The 15,384-nt window shown below is 55.5% G+C and overlaps 5 protein-coding genes across 5 annotated transcripts; 4 read left to right on the top strand and 1 right to left on the bottom strand.

Moving 5' to 3' along the window:
* Positions 1 to 616: 616 nt before the first annotated feature.
* CCOS01_08428 (kinesin motor domain-containing protein) lies at positions 617 to 4,494 on the top strand (the record flags this gene model as incomplete). The annotated part of the gene is made up of 7 exons (XM_060456589.1): positions 617 to 637; positions 769 to 967; positions 1,037 to 1,188; positions 1,273 to 1,707; positions 1,767 to 2,649; positions 2,709 to 4,387; positions 4,447 to 4,494. 7 exons carry the CDS (start codon positions 617 to 619, stop codon positions 4,492 to 4,494), a joined length of 3,417 nt encoding a protein of 1,138 aa, XP_060312863.1.
* Positions 4,495 to 5,334: 840 nt separating this feature from the next.
* On the top strand, positions 5,335 to 6,375 carry CCOS01_08427 (uncharacterized protein; the record flags this gene model as incomplete). Its single annotated transcript, XM_060456588.1, has 1 exon — positions 5,335 to 6,375. The coding sequence occupies one exon, from the start codon at positions 5,335 to 5,337 to the stop codon at positions 6,373 to 6,375; it is 1,041 nt and encodes a 346-aa protein (XP_060312862.1).
* A 2,498-nt stretch (positions 6,376 to 8,873) lies between these two features.
* CCOS01_08426 (cytochrome P450 6A1) lies at positions 8,874 to 10,674 on the top strand (the record flags this gene model as incomplete). Its single annotated transcript, XM_060456587.1, has 3 exons — positions 8,874 to 9,211; positions 9,327 to 10,392; positions 10,495 to 10,674. The coding sequence occupies 3 exons, from the start codon at positions 8,874 to 8,876 to the stop codon at positions 10,672 to 10,674; spliced, it is 1,584 nt and encodes a 527-aa protein (XP_060312861.1).
* A 1,048-nt stretch (positions 10,675 to 11,722) lies between these two features.
* Positions 11,723 to 12,736, top strand: CCOS01_08425 (thioesterase domain-containing protein; the record flags this gene model as incomplete). The annotated part of the gene is made up of 1 exon (XM_060456586.1): positions 11,723 to 12,736. The coding sequence occupies one exon, from the start codon at positions 11,723 to 11,725 to the stop codon at positions 12,734 to 12,736; it is 1,014 nt and encodes a 337-aa protein (XP_060312860.1).
* A 1,335-nt stretch (positions 12,737 to 14,071) lies between these two features.
* On the bottom strand, positions 14,072 to 14,920 carry CCOS01_08424 (uncharacterized protein; the record flags this gene model as incomplete). Its single annotated transcript, XM_060456585.1, has 1 exon — positions 14,072 to 14,920. One exon carries the CDS (start codon positions 14,918 to 14,920, stop codon positions 14,072 to 14,074), a length of 849 nt encoding a protein of 282 aa, XP_060312859.1.
* Between the last annotated feature and the right edge of the window lie 464 nt (positions 14,921 to 15,384).

Raw genomic sequence — 15,384 nt, 5'->3', positions numbered from 1 at the left:
CGTTGCGTTGCGCCAGAGGTGGCTGCAGGATGGGGATGCAGTGGCCCGCAGTGGTAAGACGCGCGACCGCTTACCAAATCAGGACAGCTGCACCTGATTCTGCTGAGGTAAGCTGGCTTCCGGCGAAGCTTCGGATATTCTCGTGGAATAAAGCCTCAGGCAGCAATACATGAAGTGACGATCCAGATACAGCCATGGTGATTACCTAAGGTACTGCCTGGTGTCGGCGTCCCATGTCCATCTTATGTCAGCGTTGCACAATTCCCGTTGCCCCGGGCAGCCGTCCCCACCCCCGGCTGTCACAAGTTGTGTGCGATTGTGGCAGCGCCTCGACTGTGTACACAATTCACAGTAAACACTCTGACCCTGGTGATGCACCTCTCCACCAGTCACGATTGACAACCCACACCCCTCCCCATACTGCAATCATAGCTGTGGGCTCTCTCTTTTTTTGAGCCATTCCCGCTGCTGCTGCTGCTGCTACTGCTGCTCCTTGCCGCATGCCTGCTCCAACTTCACAACGTCTTCTCCTACCGCGTCCAGAACCGGAGCGCTGCTCCTCGTGTCCCACATCATCATACCCGTTGTCGCTCGTCGCGTAGACAGCATCCTCAACATGGACACTGCGGAGAATACGGTATGTCTTGCATTCACATCCAGATCCGGGACATGAAGCTTTGGCGATGTCGCAAAGCTGCAATGAACCAGAGCAGCGACAGAGCAGAGCCACGATGGACCATACGCAGCTAACAACACACCACTTCACAGCAGCATCACTTCCGATCCTCCGTCATGCGACCTCACAGCAACCTCCCGCGACCAGGCGCCTTCACCTCTGGCCTCTCCGAAATGAACGAAGCGCAAAGCAACGCGCGCGCGCACCCGTCCATGATACCGCCGCCGGGCGCATCCAAGATTGGCTCCCTCAACAGCGCCATGAACCTGAAGAGGGAGGTCCCCAAGCCAGGTTGGTCTTACTACCCTCCCGGTTTGCGCTGGGATGACTGGTTGCGGCTGCTGACAGTGCCTTCTACAGCTGAGCATTCGGCTACCAAGCACCACAAGACCCTCGCCGAGAGGGCAGGCGAATACCCGACCAAGCCATCCTCGGCGGCGGCAGGCGCGGGTGCTTCTGGCATCGCCAGGGCCCCTTCTGTCAGGCGGGTGCCCGGGTCGACATTGGCAGAGGTAGGTTCCCCAGTTTCGTTGCCTTGCGTTGCCCATGTGTGAATCGTCCACTTCGCACCTCATCCCGAACAACCGACGTCGAAGCGTCCCGTCTCCTTGGACATGGCCCCCGAGTCGACTACGGCCTCCAGCATCGTTCTCCGGCTTGACGGTCTTCGGACGATCCTTTGGATAGCGGCGCACCTGTTTCGCTCTATAAGGCATATCTGGCGGGCTGTCATCCAGGCCGCTTCTCGCTCATTCCTCTGGGAAAGGCTGCTTGCGTTCTTCCCGCTTCCCTGGCACAAAAACACCCTCAGCCGACCACGATCTCGTCCTCCAAACGGTCCTTCAATACCTACACCAACGTATATGCGAAGCGTCTCCGGTAGACTCCAATTGTGGCTGGGATTACAAAGCGACGGCGACAACACACGTAGCTGCATTCGACTACTCCTAGACGCCGAGGTCCAAGACGCCGAATGCTACCAGGCCATGGAGTGCGACGACGAGACGGACGACAGGGATGAGCTGCGTTGTGTACCGCCCAATGCTCGCTCACTACAACCACATGTCGTTTACATGCTGACTCGTAGCAGCTCAAAAACCCAGATAATATCAGACCTCGAAATGGGACGACGACATCACGATACAATCAGAACAGCAGCTTCTCCGCGAGCGTCGGCCCCCGAGGCCATGAACGTGCAAAATCCTCCCTTGCTCACTCAAAGTCGGTACACGGACAGTCCCGGACCCGAAACACCAATCCGCATACGAGACCGCGCACGGCATACGGTCATCGATCTGAGGAAGAGTTTGATGGACCAATAGAACAACAGCATGGTACGGCTCTGCATTCCCAGCGACTGAACTTTCTGCGACCCCTTGAATTTCAGCCTAGCAAGGCTAGACATGCCAGTCACACGTCCCAAATGCATTCGCACAGAGAAGTTTCTCTTAGCAGTCGGTTTGGCGCACTATCCATCAAGGACGACGCCAGTACGACAAGCTCAGCACAAGATGAAGATCAAGTGGTTTTCAGCCAATATGGAGGAGACACTAGCGTCAGTTCAATCTCGACCATGGCGAGCATCGCGCAAGTGGACAATGCCACCACGCGCGCGCCATCACGCAGGGCCCTCACGAAACCGCCAGATCTGTCGCCCAAGAAGAGGCAGGCCAGTCGCATGACCGATCCTGTCACGCCTTCGCCAGATTCTAAGCGATCGAGGGCATTGATGGAAAGACTCGAAGAAACAATCATTGCCATCAAGGACTCGAGATCCCCGGCTAGATCCCCTTCTCCTTCTAGACTTCATTTTCTCACAAAAGATTCTAACTTGACCCAATTCGTAGGCTGGGATGTCGAGGGCAGGGTTGCCGAGCTTGACTCGCAATTTAAGCAGGTGAAGGAGTCAATGACTGTCATGCTCTCTGACAAGGAGTTGATGGACGAGCGAGTGGAGATGTACAAGAAGAGAAGTGAGTAGTAGTTCGGACGACGAGCTACCTTAGCGCGGACTGAACTAATCGGCTGGCAGTATCTGAACTCGAAGCGGAACGAGACAAACTCGAAGACCGCAATGGGAATTTCCAAAATGAAATCAACAACATGCGTGACCAGATGCAAAAACTGACAATCGAATCCGAGACGGAAAAACGCAGTCACAAGTATGAGCTCGAGGACGAAGCCCGGAAGCACCGCCATGAGCTGGACGAACTGCGACGCGAGCTCAAGGATGAGACACAACGAGCGGAGAAGAGTCACCGCGAGGCTTTGGATGCTCTTGAGCGACATTTCAAAGCCGAGATTGAGGAAGAGCGTCACCAGAAGTCTAGGGAGGTGCAAGATTTACGAACGCGTCTCGGCCATGAGCAGCAAGATCTCAACGCCATCCTTCAAAAGAAGGACAGAGAAGTGTCGGAAATGAGAGGCATAGTGGAGACGCTCAAGGGAGATTTGGACCGCGAGCAAAGTCTCAAAAAGGGACTCGAAGCCAGCATTTCGGAACTCTCTGCTTCCAACGTCACCCTCGAGGCCAAGATCAACTCGCTCAAGTCTCATGTCGAGTTTCTCGAGTCAGATAGTAAGGCTCAGTCAGACTCCTTCTCCAACATGGAAGCCAGATTGCAGGAAGCGCTCAAGGCGGCCCAAGTGGCCGAGGAGAAGCTCATCAAGGAGGAGACAGAACGCCGCGTCCTCTTCAACAAGTACCAGGAGCTCAAGGGCAATATCCGCGTCATGTGCAGAGTCCGTCCTGTACTCAGCTCGTCAGAGGGTACGCCGGCCAAGGTCACCTTCCCCGACGAGAAGACATCTGCCGAGATTGCATTGCAGACGCAGGAAGTCAACAGTTTCGGCGACGTGTCGAACAAGAACATCAACTTTGAGTTTGACAGGGTGTTCGACCCGTCGGCCCAGAACCAAGATGTGTTTCACGAGATTTCGCAGCTCGTGCAAAGCGCGCTCGACGGTTACAACGTGTGCATCTTTTGCTACGGCCAGACGGGATCTGGCAAGACGCACACCATGTCTTCTGCAGACGGCATGATTCCTCGCGCGACGCACATGATTTACGACACGGTTACCAAGCTGAAGGAGAAGCAGTGGACCTACAAGATGGAGGGCTCCTTTATTGAGGTGTACAACGAGGAGCTCAACGACTTGTTGACGCCCAACAGCCGCGAGTCGGACGGCAGGGTGCGCAAGCTCGAGATCCGACACGACGATGCCCGCAAGCAGACGGCAGTGCTCAACTGCAAGACTGTGTCTCTTGATTCGGCGGATACGGTGGAGGTGATGCTCGCTGAGGCGCAGAACAACCGGTCAGTGGCGGCTACCAAGGCCAACGAGCGGTCGTCGCGTTCGCACAGCGTCTTCATCCTCAAGCTGTCTGGTTACAACTCGGCAACGGGAGAGCGGTGCGAAGGTACACTGAACCTGGTGGATCTTGCGGGCTCCGAGCGGCTCAAACACTCGCAGGCCGAGGGCGCCAGGATGAGGGAGACACAGAACATCAACAAGTCTCTGTCGTGTCTCGGCGATGTGATTGAGGCGCTCGGCAAGAAGAGCGGGCACATCCCCTATCGCAACTCCAAGTTGACGCATCTGCTCCAGTACTCCCTTGGGGGTAACAGCAAGACGCTCATGTTTGTGATGGTCAGCCCGTTGGAGGCGCATCTGAAGGAGACGGTGACGAGTTTGCGTTTTGCTACCAAAGTGAGTTCGATGCGGCTGCGAATACACATGTATGAGAGAAACATGCTAACGCGAAGCAGGTTCATAATACCCATATTGGCACAGCCAAGGCTACGAAGAAGGCGTAGCAGACCGGCCGGATGGCTGATGAAGGCGTTCTTGGATCAGAGTCACGGTAACCGGGCCCGGCGTTGGAGGATTTATTGCGTGGTTGACGGGGCATTGTTGAAGCTGTATATCCTAGAAATACGTATGAGTACGATTTCGACATACAATTACAAGCCCAAGGGCACTTTGTACACACTCAATTGGAGTATGAGAGTGATTGTATGCAGCAATTGGGAGATGGCATCCATTCATCACCTCGTGATAGAGATGTTAGCCGTGGGGAACTTAGGCGCTGAGGTAAGGCATTATGGCCTGAAGGTCCTCCCCGCTGCAACTGCCCGGCCGGACCTAACCTCCCCTGCCTGTGCCAATGCTCCAACCCCACCATCCATTACCTCACAAGCCTCGCCCGCCCGACAACTTCCCGGCTTCCATTCCCTTTTCCGACGTGGAAGGTCGATAGACGCCGGCCGAACCAACAACGACGTGAGACACAACAGGGGCTGCCGACGCCCGTTATCCATTGTTCGATGACTTTGTCGCCTGTGTTGCATTACAAGCAACGTTGTTTCGCGCAAACATTCTTTCTGACAATCAGTCTCTACAATCCATCATTTGTGTGCATCTGTCCAAAGCTATCGAAGTAGCCTGCCAACACTTGACTCCAACTTTTGTCGTCAGCCATTGCCCGATTTCACGGAGTCGAGGGCAATTTCCGTCTTCTCCTTTCAAGCGCAGCTTCCATCATCGAGCATCTGTGCCGGAAGCCTGTCAACGACATAAAATACCGCGAGTGACCCCGAAAACGCGAGAGAGAAGAAACGACCCACGCCCAGCCGGCCGACGCCTCCAGATTCGAAATGAACGGCATCTCGAAAACCAAGAAGGGTCTGGGCGACTCTATCTGGGCCGCCCGAGGCAAAGCTCAACCTTCGTACAAATACCAGTCAAACCAGTACCATTCCTCCATCATCACACCCGCCACACCGAGACCCCCGTCCCCGGTCAAGAACGGCGCCTACCGACCCGCCACGGCTACCTCCACGTCCGGGACGGCTACGCCCAACAGCCACGACAGCGGGAATACAAACACGAACGCAACCTCCTCTCACGCACCTCGGCCGAGCGGCGGCCTCTCGGCGCAGCAGGAGTTCAAGCGGTACATCCAAATCGTCCGCCGGCTGAAGTGGAAGCTGCCGTACCTGAGCCACGGGTACCACCACGCCATAGCACGGCCTGAATCCCCGCTGTACGGGGGTGAGACGGACGCCGAGGAGGCGGAGCTCATGTTCAAGCTCGACTTTTACGAGTATTACATGTTGCTGGAGCGGGCGTTGGTGCATTTGATGGGCGTGTTTGGGATTACCATTTCGCGGGACGGGTGGGTCACCACCACGACATCAACGACGAGGCAGGGGAACGGGACGCGGCAGGCGACGCATACGTATCATCAGAACGTGATTGCGGCGCTGGAGAAGGAGGATAATCCGCTTCACGAGGCGTTGGGGAGCGGAGAGGTTGTGTTCCAGTTGTTGAGGGCCAAGGAGCTGCGGAACCGGTGGAAGTATGCCGAGGATCCGGCGGACCCGGACGGTAACGGGAGCGGGAACGGGGGCGCGGGGAGGGGGGCCGTGGCGGGTGGGAGGAGCAGCATGGCGGCGAGGGAGAGGGCTGGGACGGCGCCGTTGGAGAGCTATGACCTGGACAGGATTTTTAGGTACATCTTTGCCGGGTTTGATGCTGGGTATGCGGTTGCGGAGCAGTGGGTGCAGGCGGAGATGGGGGCTGGTAGTGGTGGTGCTGGTGGTGCTGGCGGTGGTGGTGTAGGTGGAGGGGTTGTTGAGATGGAGGAGGACGAGTTTGATTTCATGGTTGAGGCTATGGATTGGGAGGCTGTTTAGTGAGCCGATGGTTTCTGGGACTGGATGGTTCTTCTTGGAGGCGATATTATGGGCGTTGGTGTTGGTCCCGTGATGGAGAGGAAAGGTACTCCTCCTTGACTTTGTTGGACCATGAGTCTGACGGGAAACGTTGGACCGGAGTGGTGAGGGTCTTGTGAGAGACTGAATGGTGGCATAGCTTGCATTGTTAGACGATACCCCTTTTCCTTTAGGTTTATTACAGTATACGATTTCAAAAGCTTTACGTCTTGACTCGGTCCTTTCTTCTTCTTGTTTGTTTTCCATCGGACACGGTCTGCGCCTGCCAATGATTTGATATTCAGTATCTGATGACGGGCCACCACTCAGAGCAAGATGAACTTGAGATTGATAGCGAAGATTCAAGGACCGGATGATGGGCGATTAGTAATGATGATTCTAGTTCTCCCATTCGGAAACTTTAGCCACGCGACGCGCGGGGGCGAACGTGTGTACCTAGATGAAGGGGAGAGATGATTCATTGGTTCATTGGTTTGGTTGTTGGTAGGAACGGGTGGTATCGCGGCCATCTGGGTAAATGCGAGTTGAAGATTAATCAGGAGAGAAGATGAGGACAAAAGGGGGAGGGAACCGTTGGATTGTTGGTTCAAATCCCGGCGCAGGTGGAAAGTCTCTTTTTCTGTATTGCCGGTAGGGACAGGTGGGATATAAGGCAGTAATGAAAGGGAATCCCAAAGTTTCCAGAACGCGAACGGAGTAGAATGAAGCATGGAGATGAGGTTGGGCGAGAGAACCGAGGAATACGAGCCTCTGTCTTCTCTCGAATCTCGTTTCTTCCCCTTGCAGTCGGTTTCTAGTGTACGAGTAGTCTTCCGTAGATCAGATGATACCTGGGAGTAGGAGTAGAAAAGACCCATCTTAAAAGCTCCATGACCGAGTATTCCCAACCGATGCATCAACAAGCGTTCTACCTTCACCAAGGCGGTGAACCGTGAACGACGTATGGGTAGTTACATGCGCCCCGCCTCGCCTCGTTAAACTCGTTTACAAGTGCGAATACGCGAGCAGAGCTGGCTCGAGCTCCCAAGCGTGCCTGGGATGGCATCTCCAGACGGCAAACGGGATATGCACGTCTGCAGCAAAACATGCCAACCGACCTGCCCCCATACCCCTGCCTGCCCCCGTCGCGCCCCTCAACGTTTGGAAAGTTTCACCTTCGGCTAAGGCATCTGCCGTGCGCCGCCTGCCACTAGCGGCTGATCCGGCGGGGGGGCTTCTGGAGAGATGTCTTGGTAATTCCGGCCTTTGAGTTGGTACAGATGAGCTCTCAAGAGTACCTAGAGCCGAGCACCGAAACGAAGAGGTATGTTTCTTCCCGGCGCATGTTCTGAAGCTACTGCGGTATTCGAAAGTACAATACTAGTGTCAGGCAAGCACGGCAAGATGGGTAGCTCGCTGCTCGAGCTAGGGTCCCTGCGAGTGGAATGCAGTCCGCCAAGCGAGGGAAGCAGATCGCGGACCCTTTGAACCCTGGAGGGGGCGTTACCCAATTGGGAGTTGCGTATTCGTGAGCATTTCAATGGACCCAGCGACGTCCTGGCATACGCAAGCTTGGGACTTTGGATCGCGTTCAAATGACCCGTCCAGAGGGAACCGCAGAGGCGGCATGAGGAATCTGAGGCGAGGGGAAGAGGTTTGGTATCCCGCCGCCGGAGCTCGTATCCTTGACGACATGATATCCTGAAGCTTTTTTGGCTTTTTTGCCACGCCGCACGACATCTTTCGTCGTCTGCTATCTGGGTACTGCTGAATCCGGGGACGTGGTGCAGTTAGGCGGGAATTCAAGAAGCTTGCGCGGGAGAAACACAACTGGAAATGTTTGACGTGTTCCCCATTCTAGGGTGGTGCGTGATCGTAGTAGGGATCTCCCCCGATCGTTTGCTTGAGACTGAATGAGGGGTTCCAAATGACGGCAAGGAAGACGAGGAACAAAGGTTCCCTGGGTTTCCAAAGTTCCTCTGGCTCGCCTGGCTGTACCTTAGCGCAGACCCCAAAGTCAGTATTCCGTACTAGGGAAAAGGTGATGGATGTCTGTGAGTTTTCAATGACAAGGGTATCATCAGCTAGTTCATACTTGTGACTTCACTGCGCGGTGGTCACTTGGTGTTAGTCCCATCTTCCACTCGCTCCTCTTTACCCGAGCGTTTCGAACGGACTCGTCTCAGCTGGAGCCACACCCACTTTGCATCTGCTCTTATTACGCAGACTGATATCGTTCCTACCCTTTCTTTCTTCGTTTCTTACTTTCTCTGTTCCCTTCTCTGCAACTCTGTTTTGGTGAAGTCGTCTCTTGGATCTTTCATCTCATCTTCGTGAGCTCTTCGAGCTCTCTTGGAAAGGGAAGCATCGCCAGATAAGAAGAAACAATCTCCAAGAAAAGGGTCGACTCGCTACGACCAACTCCCAGACAACAATAAAAGATCAACAAAACTGGGAAAAGAAAGTCGGTCATCGCCACAATGTCCCTCGCGACAGCAGCAACCCGAACCCTCCTCCACCCGCAAACGTGGCCGACGTCGATCTGGGTCCTCCTCCTCACGGGACTCGCCTACGCCGTCGGCTTCCTCGCCTACCGCCCTTCGTTCCCGCGCAACGCGCCCAAGGTGGTGCGCGGGTGGCCCGTCCTCGGCACGCCGCGCTTCTTCACGGACCGGGGGAATTTCCTGGCCGAGGGGGCGCGGTCGGGCCGGTTCGGGAACTGGAGTTTTTATTTTGGGAAGATGAGGATCGTGGGGTTGTCTGGGGACGCTGGGCGGCGTGTGTTTTTCGAGAGTCGCGATTTGGATTTTACAAAGGGGTGAGTTTTCCATTTGTCTCTTTGCGTCGCTGTCGTTTGGGGTCATGGGGGAGCGGGAGTGGGGAGGTTGGCTGGGTTGGGTTGGCGATGACTTCGACTAACACCGTCATCACAGATACGGCGCCCTCTTCAACGCGACCCCGCGCATCGACGTCGCTAAAAACGGTACCCAAGCCGAGGAAGACAGCTTCGGCGCCAAATTCAACCGTAACCTCGTCAAGCTCCTCCGCAAGGAACTCCTCGACACCCGCCTCCCGCTGCTGATCAAAGACACGCGCGACACGATGGACGAGCTCGCCGCCCGCGTCGGCGAGGCCTCGACCGTCGCGGACGACATCGCCGGGTCGGAGACGGAGGGCATCAGCGACCCGTTCGAGGACATGTACCGCCTCGTGTTCAAGCTCACGATGCGCATGGTCGGCTGCGACGAGATCGCCGAGGACGAGGACCTGCTGCAGCGCGTGCTGCGGATATTCGAGGGGATCGACGGCGCGAGCACGGCGACCAAGGTCATGTTTCCTTGGATGCCGACGGTGGGGCACCTGAGGAGGGTGTATAGCGGTGCGCAGATGTACATGATCCTGGAGAAGATTATCAAGGAGAGGAAGGATCGCGGGGTTCCCGGGAGCGACGCGCTGCAGTATCTGATGGAGAACGGGGACAGCACGGTCGAGATGGTTGCGTTTATCGTCGGCGCGCTGTTTGCGGGGTTGATTAACAGCGGGATCAACGCCGCGTACCTGCTGTGTTTCATGGCGACGGAGGAGACGTGGTATAAGAAGGTGCAGGAGGAGGTGGATGGTGTCATTGCGAGGCATAGGCTGTCCGAGGAGGAGAGCGCCGAGCAGATTCTGGGGAGGCTCGATATGGAGACGTGGGAGGCCGAGTTTCCGATGATTGATTTGGGGTTGAAGGAGACGATTCGGCATACGATTACGGGGTGCGGGTTCCGGTACAACGGGAGCGGGAAAGATGTAGCTATCGGTGGGAGTGGTGAGGTTGTGCCGGATGATGCGTATGTTGTGTACCATTTCGATACCACGCACATGGATCCGGGTTTCTTCCCGGAGCCGTTGCGGTGGGATCCGGGACGGTATTTGCCTGGGCGGGAGGAGGATAAGAAGGATCCGCATGCGTTTATTGGGTGGGGTGCTGGGAGGCATCCGTGTCTCGGGATGAGGGTGAGTCTTTTCTTTTGGTGTTGCATGATTCCCTGATCTACCTGGGTATCTCTTCTCAAGATGCCTCGTACGGACATGACTGCTGACACTCTGGGAAAACAGTTTGCGAAGATGGAGATGGCCGTCACGACGGCGCTCTTTGTCGCGAGGTTCGACTATCACCTGGTGGACGCCAAGGGGAACAAGATGGCGAGGGTGCCCGAGGACTCTGTGGATCGGAACAAGCACTCTGCGTCCAAGCCAAGGGAGAAGATGTTTTTGAAGTATTCACTCAGGGCGTAGGAGGTTTCTTGGAGTGTGTGATGTGAGTAGATGATCTAATCTAGATTGCATCGAATGGAATCACGTTTATGAAGTAATGACGGAAGAGAAGTATATCGGGGATTTCTTTTCCCGTGACCATCTAAGGCAGTGTCTTTTTCCATGTACAGGGGAGTTTTACTTGTGCGTCGGGTTCCATCTTCAGACGATATTGATTCGACTTCATTGCTAAGAGGAAAAAGATTCGCGACTGGTGGTTCTGACGGCAAAAAGACACATGTTCTTTGTAGAATGTAATGCGCTGATGATGCTTCTTTTCATCATCAGGAAAGACTCATGTTCGGCCCCCGACTCGGCGATATAAGTGCAGCACATCAACCAGAAAAACCCCCGAACCGGTGGGTCCCCTTCCCCCTCCGAAGACGGGACCGCCGAACGCCGATGCGGAAGGGAATGGAATCCCCCCGCGCCCCGCTGCAGACAGGAAGCCTGGAGGGGTCTACACACTCGCACTCTGTGGCGGGCGAGTGAGATTGATGGTTTAGTAAAGTAAGGTGGGCGGCGGATCCTTCATGCCAAATAGGCGCAGCTTGCGTCTGTCGTGCATGTGCTCGAGAACCTGTAGGTAAGCTGTAACTGCAAAGGTGGGCGCAGTAGCGACTCTGCGACGTGCGCAAATCTCATCTCATCTTTTTTTTTTTTTTCCTCTTCTCAACCTCAACCACAGTCATCCTCCAGTCTCACTGAACGTTGTCTCCCCCGTTCATATTACGCTGCGGATATTCTTCTTCCCTCTTCACATCTCTTACCCTCTTAACATCTCTTACCCTCTCATATCATCTACCTTATCCAAAGTCATCTTCCGAGTAAACCGAAAGAGAGAGTGAGCGAAAGAACTCTAGATCTGGGATCCCCGCATCATCGTCAGCACTTCTCCGATCGCGAATTCAAGATTGGCTCGCGATCCCGTCATCTCACTCAACCACCACGGTCTGCAAATTCCCTCACTCAGAAACCTCACCCGCACGATACATCCAAGGGCATCAATACCCTCACAAACCCGCCCAAAATGCGCACCCACCAAACCCCAACAGAATGCGAAGTCATCCAACCCGCCACCCCGCGCGGCCAAATCCTCACCCCCCTAATCCTCATCCACGACGGCGGCGGCACGACTTTCGCCTACCACTGCCTCTCCCAGCTCGCAGGCCGCGCCGTCTTCGGCATCGCGAACCCGCGCTTCCACTCCGGTGTGCCATGGGAAGGCGGCGTCCCCGAGATGGCGGCGGCGTACCTGCAAATGATTCGGAATACGGTTACCAAGGGGAGGGAGTTCCCCGCCCAGGCGCCGTACTCATATGTTACGACTGCTGATGGCGGGAGACTGAAGAGGAGGAGGATCTTGTTGGGCGGGTGGAGTCTGGGCGGGTTGCTCTCGTTGGAGATTGCGAGGTTGGTTGGCGAAGAGGATCGCGATGTTGAGATTGTGGGGTTGCTCTTCGTGGATAGTGTGTATCCCGTCTGGCCCAAGGGTTCGGAGGTCAAGATTGGGAGGTTTGTTGAGGATGAAAAACTGGAGACGGAGGAGCCGAAGAATGTGAGGCTTGCGAAGAGGGCGATGAAGATGGCCGGGCAGGTTGTGAGGGTTTGGAAGATGCCGAGGTGCGGGGCTGCGAGTGAGACGGAGGTGGAGGTTCCCAAGGCCGTTGGCTATGCTGATGCCGATAATGTCGATGGAGGAGGCGAAAGGGCAGGGCCGATTGCGGATGAAGCGGACGTGGAAAAGGACTTTTACGTTTCCAAGGAGGAGAAGGAGACGGCCGAGGTCATGTGGGAGAGGCCGCCGCGGGCTGTGCTCGTCAAGGCCAAGGAGCATGTTCCGATGCCGATCGAGGGGATCAGTTCCGTGGATGTGTATCGTGGGGATGAGAAGCTTGGGTGGGATGGGTATTGTCCAGGGTTTGTTGAGGAGGTGTTGTTGACGGAGGGGAGTCATTTTGATATGTTTGCTTGGACGAACTGTGATGGGATCACGGAGAAGATCAACGAGGCTTGTCAGATACTGGAAGGGGTTACTATATGATGTGGAAGTGAAAGGATCGATGTGTGTGCTTTACGATGCATGGCGTGGATTGGGTTTACTTTGCTGGAAGGACTTTTGGCATACGGAACAAATAGAGCACGGAGAGAGTAGAGCCAGATGTCATTGATTTAATGCTAATTGAGGTTGAAATCGTCTATCTCATTCAGCTCGAGGATTGAGGCTCACGTAGATGTTCAAATGAAGGGTGATCGCAAGACCGTCGCATTGCACTGCCATGCTTACCTGGTAGTCGAGTGATGCCTGAGCACTGATAATGAACACATCAGAAAGCATGGCTGGATGGTATCTCTCACCGTCTTTATGAGACTGGATTTTGAGAACATTGATTAACTGTTTTGATTGAATCCTTCAAGGTCTTGATCCAGTCTACGAACGCTGACACTGGTGGGCATTCTTGGAATAATGTGGAAGTCTTCGAGGGAAGCCATCTTGCCGGGCGGATGCGTCTAGGATGTACCTTCGTCATATTCCAGCGGAAAGAGTATATAACCCTCCTCAATCTCGTTCCTGTCACCAGCCAGCAGGCGCCTGTCTAGGTCCACGGGTTAGGTCAAACTGGCTGGGTGGTGGAGTGGTTCAAGGTCAACATTCTATACGCCAACCAGCCTACTCGACGACAGGCTTAGCGAGTACCCGAGTTCAAATCCCAGTATGAGCGCCAGAGATGTAGCCACACCGGTGGCGAACTCTTTTTTTGTTCTTATCTTGTTTCTTTCCTAATGCCCGTGAATGCTAACTTAGACGGGGATCGTTCTGATAATAAGCAGATAGGTACGAACGGTCTTGCGGTCCCGGAGCAAAAGGAGGAAGTCGAGGTACTGAAATAAAACTATTACAACAATTTAAAAAGGAGTAATTGCAACCGCCGGGGTTCGAACCCAGGTCCCCAGCTGGTTCCCGGAATGGGAGGCTGGAATGCTAAACCACTGCACCACGGTTGCCTTGGTTGATTGAGAGATACTGAGGGCAGAGGGCAGGCAGCTCTTGGACGGACGCGGGTCTGTTTGGGGGTCACGGGGTGAAGGATTCCATCGTATTCCATTGGTGATAGCCTGGCAGGTACATGAGGTTTGCTTCCTTCCCTGTCTTGTCCCGTTTGCCTCCCCGGAGCCGGAGGAACTTGAGCGGGCAGGCGCCGGAGAGATCCACCCGGAGCTGAGTCCGAAGTCCCCATGCACCCAGTCCCGGCCCGAGCTTCTTCAACGCTCCGGCTTGGCAACGGGAGGCCACAGATCCAGATATGATCTGGCCGTCCGTTTGCCTCTTTTCCTTACTCATCTGACTGTCACCCCTTTCTCTTGCCTCCGCCGATACTCAATTCCCACGTTGCGCCTCAGCCGGTACAACCACCCTCTCCTTCTCAACAATGACAACCGGGGTCCTCGTCTCCGCTGCCGCTGCCACTGCCGCTGCCGCCGGAGTCCCCCCAGCCACAGTAGCAGGCGCCGCCACCTCCTGACCACTCCTCGCCCAAGCCTCAAGCGGCGTCGTCAACACCTTCTTCAACGCCCCAAAAGCGTACACCGAAAGATACATGAGCAACAGATTCATCATGCCCCAAAGCGCCACAAGCACCTGGAACACGACCCAGGGATTGTCAACGAGGTAATCGCCCAGTCCGATCCCCGCCTTCTCCTCAAACTCGGCGAGCGCGGTGGTGAAGTTCTTGCGCGCGCCGTCGTCGTCGGAGAAGAGACCCTCGCCGCCGGCTTCTTTGTCTTCTTTATCGGCTGCGTCGAGCGAGGACGCAAAGACGAAGAAGGCACCCATCAGCACGACGAGAAAGAGGGCGAAGACTACGCGCGCGAGCTGCAGGAGCCAGGTCACGGAGAAGAGGAAGAGGACGAGGGCGCCGTGGGGGGAGCCGTAGTCTGCTGTTGCGAGCCAGGTTGCCAGGTTGCCGCCGGCAGGAGTCGCGACGATGGCATTCCGGGGGTTTGTTGGTGTTTGCTGGAGTGCTGTCGAGGGCGAGGCGGCGACGATGAGCTTTGCGACGAGGAAGGTGAGGAGAGAGGGGAAGGCGATGAGCTGAAGGAGGCCTGGGTTCGAGTCTACGGCTGTGAGGCCGACGCCGCCGAGGATGAGGAGGGTCCATGATCCGAGGATGGAGACGGCGAGGGTGGTGTAGAGCCATGAGATGGCTTGGCGGAAGATGTTGGCCATGGTCTACCGGATGGGTACTGTGATGGTGGGAGGATCTACGCGGGGGTACTCCGTATGTCCTGATGGGTGCTGGGGTCCAACGGCAGGCTCGGCGCCTCAGCTCAATTCGCGCCAAGATTTCTGGCCGAATGTCAGAATTGATATGTTCGTATTCAACAGAGATTCGCTCGCTCGCTTACCTTGGCCTCTGACCTTGACTGTCGAGCTTGAGCAGTCGGAGATGGGTGAGAGGTAAGACGAAGGTTGAAAGTGACAAAAAGGGGCTCCACTTGTCGTTGCCTGGGATTTTCAGGGTCCCAAAAGTGGCTTAGCGCATCCATCGGCAAAGCGAACTTTGTTGCGACCACCATCACACAAGTCTCTTGGTCAACGATCCTTCAAGCCATTTGAAGCCTCCGCGGTGGTCATCGGCAAGACATTTACAAGGCCAAGTCTAGGATACCAAGTAAAAATTGATGGCTGGG

The sequence above is a fragment of the Colletotrichum costaricense genome (assembly GCF_030867565.1).
Source record: "Colletotrichum costaricense strain IMI 309622 chromosome Unknown Scaffold_8.1, whole genome shotgun sequence".
Taxonomy (NCBI): domain Eukaryota; kingdom Fungi; phylum Ascomycota; class Sordariomycetes; order Glomerellales; family Glomerellaceae; genus Colletotrichum; species Colletotrichum costaricense.
Note: the sequence above shows the minus strand (reverse complement) of the source record. Positions and strands in the feature narration are given on the sequence as shown.